This window comes from Perognathus longimembris, chromosome 8 (genome assembly GCF_023159225.1).
Source record: "Perognathus longimembris pacificus isolate PPM17 chromosome 8, ASM2315922v1, whole genome shotgun sequence".
NCBI classification, from domain to species: domain Eukaryota; kingdom Metazoa; phylum Chordata; class Mammalia; order Rodentia; family Heteromyidae; genus Perognathus; species Perognathus longimembris.
Window position 1 is genome coordinate 57,876,473 of NC_063168.1, and position 8,908 is coordinate 57,885,380.

General features: G+C 46.3%; 1 protein-coding gene across 1 annotated transcript in view; it reads left to right on the forward strand.

Annotated features, from left to right (window-relative positions):
* Galnt14 (polypeptide N-acetylgalactosaminyltransferase 14) overlaps positions 1-8,411 on the forward strand; it is a 196,976-nt gene extending 188,565 nt beyond the window's left edge. Inside the window, exons 12-15 of the mRNA XM_048353185.1 lie at positions 832-915; positions 1,383-1,521; positions 6,406-6,525; positions 7,833-8,411. Of these exons, the coding sequence (XP_048209142.1) occupies positions 832-915; positions 1,383-1,521; positions 6,406-6,525; positions 7,833-7,991 (502 nt within the window). The 3' untranslated portion in view covers positions 7,992-8,411. The remainder of the gene's footprint in view (positions 1-831; positions 916-1,382; positions 1,522-6,405; positions 6,526-7,832) is intronic.
* The last annotated feature ends 497 nt before the right edge of the window (positions 8,412-8,908 follow it).

The window sequence follows — 8,908 nt, forward strand, 5'->3', positions numbered from 1 at the left end:
TCATCCCCATGAACAGTCTTCCTTGCTTTCGCTTCACATTGACATTCACATGTGCATCTGTTTTACGGCCCTGCAGCATTGCTATCTGGCAGAACTTTTTTCACTTCATATGCACTGATGTCTCTGTTCTCTCCACGCCATGATGCTCAGTAGCAGGGCTATGCCTCATCCACCTTCTGGTCTGATGATATCTACTCTTCTTTTCAGATCCCAGTATCGGCCACCATTACCACCTTGAGCACCACAGACTTCTCAAGGGTGGACCTCTGAGATGTCCCTGTGACCTCCACAGTCCTTCTGCGTTACCTGGGCTATGATACTTGTTTCACTGTCTCATACAATTGCACAAGAGCTTTCCTTCCTATTCCATACGGGGTGATGCCTGACATATACAGGAGTATCCCAGGAACAAATACATGGCTAGACCCCTGTACCAGACCAGGAAGAGGATTCTCTGAGGCAGGGGGCAGTGGGAAGTGGTCTAGCAAATGCAAAATCCCAAGAGAGATTGTGAGTACATTGGCCTAGATCCCTAGCAGTGAATCCTGAATAACACACTGGAAGTTCTTGCAGCTTTTTTAAAAATATAAAGTTAAAATCTAAAGTTTGTCATTGCTGCAGCATTGTGAGATGTTGTGAGGTGTTGCCATACCTCTGTCTGGAGTTAGAGAAATCTGCTAGCTCATTACCCCAGCACTGCCCAGAGACACATGGGTGCAATGCATGGATGTCTATCGCTTCTAGTGCTCCCCAGCCTGAGCCTCTGTTACTGGTTCTGCCTCAGACTGCTGTTTTGTCTTTGTGTCCCCTCCCTGCCCCCATCACCCACAGCATCAAGAACAGACTGGACCTGAGGAGGAGCCTGCCCTGCCAGACCTTCAAGTGGTATCTGGAGAATGTCTACCCAGAACTCAGGTATCCCTGTCCATTGGAGCCCTGGCTGGCCACCAGGGGAGGCCCTCAGCTGGCTTGGTCTGGGGGAGACATAGCCAGCCACATGCTGGATCGGATTTTTATGTCTAGGGAAGAGTTAGAAGACTAGTTGGCTCTCCATTTCCCTGAAACCAGAAGGGAAGTTACATTGACTCAGCAGCATGAGGGACTGCAAGTAGCTAGTTACAGTATTTCTCAATGGCTGAAGCTTGAGCTCCAGGAAGTGTCCCGAGAGCATGGACTTGCTAACATGGGCTCCGTTCCAGGGATCTGTCCATCATGTGGCTCCTGAGTGCTTGCTACTTCCTCCTGACAGTGTCTTTCCCTTTTGTGAACAGTGCCAAGCTTTGTGACAGGGAGATGGCCCTGCCATTTTCAGAATAACCCCCCACCCCCCTTACCTCTCCAGCTGCCGGTGAGGTCTCATCTCTCCTGGTGGCTTTCTTCAGGGTCCCCTCAGATTCCTCCATCCAGAAGGGCAACATCCGGCAGAGGCAGAAGTGTCTTGAGTCTCAAAAGCAGAACAATGAAGAGCTCCCAAGCCTCAGGCTGAGCCCCTGCATTAAAAGCAACGAAGCAAAGTCCCAGGTAAAGTCATCCTGCAGGGCTACAGCACCACATGCCACAGAGGAGAGTGGCAATGCAGGCACTGAGGGCTGTTATGCTAAGGTCTGCAGGAAGGCAGAGCTCTTCTCTGGTATGAGCCACCCCTTCACTCTGCTTTGGGAGAATGCTGGGTTTGTGTAGTGACCATGTGACTGCAGGTTGTTAGAAGATCACTGAGAGATGAGAAGAGGTTCAACAGACAGGACCAAGGTGACCTGAGCTCCCTGCTGCCTACTGGGGAAGCAGGTGGGATGGGGCAGAATTAGATCCCACTTCTGGTTGCCCATGGCCCAAAGCTCAGCATCAGGATTGGGCTACATTTCCCAGGGTTTTGAAAGTGTTCAACCTATTTTAGATAGAGAGAAATCCATATAATAGTTTTACACATGTCACACATGTGTGAGTTATTCATCTCTTCCATGCATCATGTGTGTGTAAGTGCATGTGTTATATATAGTCTTCTTATGAGACTATATGGAGGCCTTTGCTTTATGGAGTCTACACCAGGCTAGGGCCATGTGTAGTGTAGTACTGGCTTCCAGCCTCTGTCTCTTCCTTTTCGTCAAACCCCACAGTCCTGTCTTTCTACACCCCAACCTTTGCTGCTACTACTGGATACTGTCAGGGTCCTGTCCCCCAAGCCCTGCTCTGTGATACCTTACCTACATCCTCACCACTTGCCTACCTCTTGGCCTTTCCAGAGGGCACAACATCTGCCCCTGAACCCCTTCTCATTGCGTCCACCCCTCCAGACTCTGGGAGGCCACATCAGGAAGGTCACACAGAAGTCCCATTCGTCTCGCAACCATTTTATGGCTGATTTCAGAGATTTTTTCATGCAAGTTTAGTCACGGGAGAGGATTTCTGATCCAGGAGTTCCACTTGAAGGTTGTAAATGTTAAAACCCTAGACTAGCTCCACCTTGACAGGAGAGAGCTGCCAAGAGAGTCTTCTTTGTGGCCAATTTCCAAAGATAACCCTGTAAAGAGACAACACTTGTATTTACACCTCAAGGTCTGAGATGGGGCAGGCCAGGGAGTCCTCTCCCTAATGTTCACGGGAACTGAGGCAGAATGTGAATGGAGACCCTTGCATTGTGGATTCCATATCAGCAAGGGCCACGTGTAGGCCTAGAACTGACTTCCAGCCTGTGTCTGCTACCTGTTTCATCTCACCCTTGGTTCTGCTCCATACTGTGACTCTCCGGCCTGCATATCTAAGCTTGGTCACTCCCCTCTAAAAGGTCACTTTGGACCTTGAACTGCAAAATTGGCCTCAGTTTATTTTCCCTTTCCCCCTCTGACTATGGCTCTGATGAGGATTAAATGGGCTATGAAAGTTGAACGCCTAGAACTAGCCTAGCCTGAGACAGTCCCTTTCATACTGGGCTTATGTTGACTGCAACAAGCCCAGCAAGGCTGCCTTCTGTTTGCTTTTTGGTTCAGTTTATGTTCTCCACATAGAAGTGTGTGTGTGTGTGTGTGTGTGTGTGTGTGTACATCAATCACAGGCAGTACTTTTACAAATGGAGCCATCAGTAGAGGGCCCAGCATATGCCAAGCCAGGCCAGACCTGCTTGAGCAACGGGCTGCTGCCTGCCTCCAGACCATTTCTGACTCCAGATTTGTTTAATAAACCCATTCATCACCAGCCCCTCTGAGAAGTCTGACAGGAACAGAATGGGACTTAGAGCAGCTCTCTTTGCTTCCCTACCGTACCTTCTCCAGTCTTTGTTGTGTTTTTTTTCTCTCTCTCCTCTCCTCCCCTCTTGCAGATGTGGCTAGAGGTCAGCCTTCTGCTGGGAGATTCTGAGGACAAATGACTGCAACACCAGCAAAGCAGCAGCTGGTGAATCCACTTGTGTAAGGGCTCCCATGGCAGGCTCCTGAGAGGGCGTGGTTTCCTCAGACTCCAAGCCAGGAGTGTGCCATCCAGCTAGTCAACCCCTTCCAAGGGTATTTCTGGATGTGACGTCTCAGATGTCAGGAGAATTCATCCTCAGCACTTCTAGACCCCTAGGATATTCAAACAGAAGAAATGCCAGATCGGCTTTCCAAAACTGGGATGTTTTAAATGTTTGTGTTTAATCCCTTAATACTTTCAACAACAAAAAAATGCAGTGCTGTTGTATTGTGGTTGTCTTAAGATAATGACAGGATTTATTTTTAAATGCTAATTCCTGCTTCCCTGTGGGCTGTAAGCAGGTAATGGAATGGAGGATCAGATTCATCTGTCCCCATCACTGACTGGCCTCATTTTCAGAGGATGACAGAAGGCTAACTTTGAGACCAGTTGTCCAGTGGCCTGGAAAAATGGCTTCCTGGCAGCTCTGTCCATGGACCTGGACTTCTCCTTCTCTCTTCTCCCTACAGACCAAGGAATATTTTAGGCTTAAGTATAAGACCCCACCCTTCTAGATCATATTTCTTTCAGGTGTCTAGGACTCTGGAATTCCCCCAGACAATAGTCTGGTCTGATTTCAGGATCTGCATAGATCTCATGCCTGGATTTAGCCTTTCAGATAGATTGTGACACAAATGCACATTCCTAGACACAAAGGAGACCATTTAGAGGAGAGTGACCATACACTGGTATGAAGACTGAGTGGAGAGAAGGAGAAGACACAGGCAGGGCTGTGTGTGTTCTTGTAGCTTGGATTGGAATCTGTGGTGCACTGACTTCTTTTCAACCTCTTGCCCTTGTCAGATGCTGACCACCTTTGCCATTCATAGGAGTTGTCACTAGAAACTGATCACAGAGGAGAGTCTCTTGCCAGCTATTTGCTATTGAAGTATAGGTGATGTATAGTTTTAATATTTATAACCTTGAAGAGGAAACTCAGGGACATGAGCCTTCTCCCATGACTAAAAGTACCTAAACAAACTCCAGCACTAGCCAGGACTTGGCTGGCATCAACAGTGGCAGAGTTTGTAGAGACAGCTGGTGTGTGGAAGGGGCACTTACTTGCATATGATCTTGAATAACCTCAATGAGCCTTGCAGGTCATCTGTAAAGTGGGAATAATAGGAATATCTCCTTAATGAGATCTTAGGAAGATCAAGTTAGTCAATCAGTGGCAAGCTTTCAGAACAATGTCAGACACAAAAGTCTCAGTAAATGTCAGCATCATTAGCCACCCCTGCATTCTTTCCCCCTTTGGATTGCCTTATACTTGAAGGAGGAGAATAATGGGTATAATGATAATGATCACAGGTCGAGGGAAGAACTTCTTGATATCTCCCAAGGAATCTACTTTATAGCTTTGTATTACAGAAAAGTTCAAACATATGTAAATGTAGAAGTAGATGGACGAGTGTGAAGAAAATAATATTTATATATATCCCATCATCTGGCTACAAGAATTGTCAGCTCTGACAGCCTTGTGCCATCTGTAATCTAGCTACTCCGCAAGGAGTACTTTCTAATTCAGATCATCTTGCAACACTCACAGTTGTAAAGGGACATGGAGTTTTCAGGCAGGAGCCACCTTTAAGGGACCACGGCTCTCATTTTTGCTAGTGACCTCATCCTCGGATGAGAAAGTAGAGGACATTTCCAGATCAGAGAGGCAGTGGTTATAATCAAGCAAGTGGAGATCAACTCAAGGTGAAGATGGTTATGTGGTTAGTACAGCACAGAGACCTGAGCCTATATGAGGGGAGGAGGAACAATCCAGGTCCCAGAAAGCCATTAGAGATAAGCAGACCATGGAGATCAAGGTAAGTCCTGAGCCAGGAAGCAGTTAATGAAGGTGAAGAGTGAAAGGCAAATGAATACCATGTCAGCTTTGGGAACGAGTTGTCCTCTGGCAAAAGCTCTCTACCAAGGTCCTATTTTTATTCACGGGCCTGGCCGAGAGGCTGAGGATCTCCTAATCCATAGGGATACGATAGAGAAGAAATCCAATTCTTACTAAGACAGAGTCCTCTCTAGCTTCCCTTGGTCTGGAAAGGATCCAATTCGAGAATCATCTTTTCCTCATGGTAAGGGAAAATGGCAGGCATTACCCTGTGTTACAACCTCTGTGGTTCACATTTAGATAGCCCATGTGCCAGCACTTGCTTCCTAAACAGTGGTCACTCTGTGGTCTCTGGCACTTTGGAAGAAATAAGTGAGATCCACTCCTGATAATGAACTATCAGAGTGCCTGGCTCTTTATGTTGTCAGATTTTTTTTTTCTTGTCTATCTGTTGTGTCAGCTTCCTTCCTCCAGAAGGTCAGGGGCTAAGATATCTATTATACTTGGCACATCAAGTTGTGTAGGTATATGGTGTGTGTGTGTGTGTGTGTGTGTGTGTGTGTGGTGTCCTCTTAAAATAACTTCTTGCTCTCATAACATCCTTCTTTCCTTCAAACTCTTCTTCCTTCCACTCCATTGGAGTGTTTCCTTATTTTTTTTTGTCACTCAGTCTGCCTTTTATCATAACCCTCATGGCCTTAAGACACTGACTTGAACTCCATTCAAAGAAAGGGTGAAATTCTGAAGTCATCTTGGGGAGAGAGCTTCCAGGGGGCTGCTTGACATGTCACATGTGAGAACAGCCATTCGTTAAGATGTGGTCTCTAAACACAGATACTGGAGAACACATAACTCCATTGGGATGTTGTACAGACTGCTGTCCAGAGCTCTGAATTGATTAATGCTTTCCAGTGGCTTTCTACATGACCTAGGCTCAATCCCCATCATGAAGTATGGGGACAGATTTTCATGGGGATGTGACCTCTCGGTGTGACCTTGTTGATGACCAGTACCTATTAAAACTCTGGAACTTCTTAGCAGGCTGTACTGATTATCTCACATAGACATGGTGGTATTCTGTGCACAGTGGCTTCCTTGCTCCTGAGTTAACCTTCCTGGTTCCCCAGGTATGGGCTTTCACATACACCCAGCAGATCATCCAGGAGGAACTGTGTCTGTCAGTTGTCACCCTGTTTCCTGGTGCTCCAGTGGTTCTTACTCTGTGCAAGAATGGAGATAACAGGCAGGTGAGTACCCAGCAGGTTCAAGGGGTATGGCTGCCTTCCATACTATGATTGGCAAGTCTACATCTCACAGCCAGGCAAAGAATGGGTCTGTTGGCAGAGGAAGGGTTAATAAGAAAGAAGCCCTCCTAGACGGGAGGAGGCAGCAGTGGTCTTGGTGACCCCACTAGTCAGCTGGTATATGAAAGCTTGCCAATCTCATTTGGCCACACCAGTTGACCGATCTGCTTCTGTCATGGCTCCAATTCACAAGGATCTCAGGGCCACAACAGTGAATGAGAGTCAACTCTTTGCCTTCAGGGCCTGTCCCTCTTTCCATCCCCCCCCCAAAAAAAAAAATTCATAGTATTATAGCTGTGTCCTGTTCCCCAGTACTCTAGCAGAACTTGGTTTCCTGCTCATTTGCTACTGATGTGAGAGGCTGAAGTTCAGTCTGTTTTATAGCTCCCTGGCCATGTGAACCATAGCAGATTACTGGACCTCTCTGAGCTTCCTTTTCCTCTTGTATAGTGGAGTTGATGCTACTCTGAGTAGCTATGTAGAGCAATTGGTAGTAATGGTTTCTATGAAGTTTAGAGCTTCATACACAATCAAGGGTGGCCCCCAATACTTGTCCATCCCTCTTTCTTGGTCATGTGAGGGAAAATCCAGGCAACAGTGCATTAGGCATGTGGTGCTTGAAGAAGGCCTGCCTGTCCTCCGGTCACCATTGCTGATCCTTCACCACTTCATAACTGAGAAGACACTAGACTCCCTTCATATGCTATGGCCTATTGTGAGAAAAACTTGCCTCCTGGTGATTTTTTTTCTTTAGCTTTTAAAATATTCAGCTTAAACAAAGGTCTAAACTTCATGGTGGAAGCCCTTTGAACAATTAACAGACAAGTTCACAAAATGAATATCACAAAACTGAAACTTCTTTTGAGTTGGGGTGGGGTTGAGGTAAGGGAGCTGATGAATGGAAAAGGGAACAATGGATGAATGAATACAGTCATAATACTAAATATGCATATGTGAAAAAGGAAACAGGAAAGAACAGGTGGGAGTGAGAGGGAGAATGTATACCTAAATGGACATGTTAAAGTGTAACTTACCTTGTACACTATTTGTAGATAAAAATTAAATTAAAAAAATACATGGCTGAGCAATTAGTGACAATATTTCTCTATGAGATCATGGGATCTAATCTTTCGCTGATCTTTGACATGTACTGTGGCCCAAATGCTGCTGGAGCAACTTAAATTACAGTAGGACATGGAACATACCCAGAGATACCTCTGGCTCATCCTTTCTCCTCTTCATCTCCTCAGCAATGGACCAGGACCGGGGCCCGGATTGAGCACATAGCATCCCACCTCTGCCTAGACACAGATATGTTTGGTGACAGCACTGAGGATGGCAAGGAAGTCGTCATCAACCCTTGTGAATCTTCACTCATGAGCCAGCACTGGGACATTGTGAACTCATGAGCACCCCATCTGGACTCAGCATGGGGGTGGTGCTTCCCCAGACCAAAACAGACTGGAAGCCAGGCTAAGAACAGCCTGGGACTGCACCGGATACCTTGGACTGGAGGTGGAGCAAAGCCTCCTCCCCTCCCAGAGGGGAGTGGCTGCCTCAGGGAAGATGGAAGAACAGGTCACCAGCCAGTGGGACCGAGCAAGAAACCCACATTTTTTTCATTGTTGTGAAGTTCCAGTCCTGGCCATGTCTTGCCCTCATTGGTCCCTAGAGTCAGAGATCCAATGGGATGTATTGGTTGTTTCCTTTCCTCAAGTGGAGGCCAGAGAGAAAAGGAGTCCTTTTCTATCATCAGGTCAGGACTCACGTGAGAGATGACCAAATAGAAGGGGCTTCCAGAACAAATAAAGTTAACCTTAGATGTTGTCTTTGGGTACTTCATGCTGTGTCTTCTTATGTTGGCTCAGAGATAAGCTCAGTTCTCCATTGAAAGCGGGCAGGACAGAACATAAGGATAGAGAGACTTGTGCTCTTAGGCTACCATCAACTATCTCTGTGATGACTATACATACACATATAAATATACACATACATATATGTATACACATAGGTACATGTATATATGCACATGTGCATAGTGTATATACATATGTATGTACATATGTATGTACATACATATGTATATACATTAGATTGAACTGAGCTCAGTCCTTACACTTGCTAAGCAAGTACTTGGCCAGTTGAGTCATATCCCAATCCTATCTTAAAAGAGGTATAAGTCTCTTCTTTGGACCACAGCTTCCTGTTATGGCACCTGGTCACCTGGGTGAGTGGAACTGGATCTGTGGTGTTTACTGATACATATCTGCCTCACTCTAAAGGCTCTAGGTTTCCTATGAAAATCCCCAATTTGATGGAGTTGACA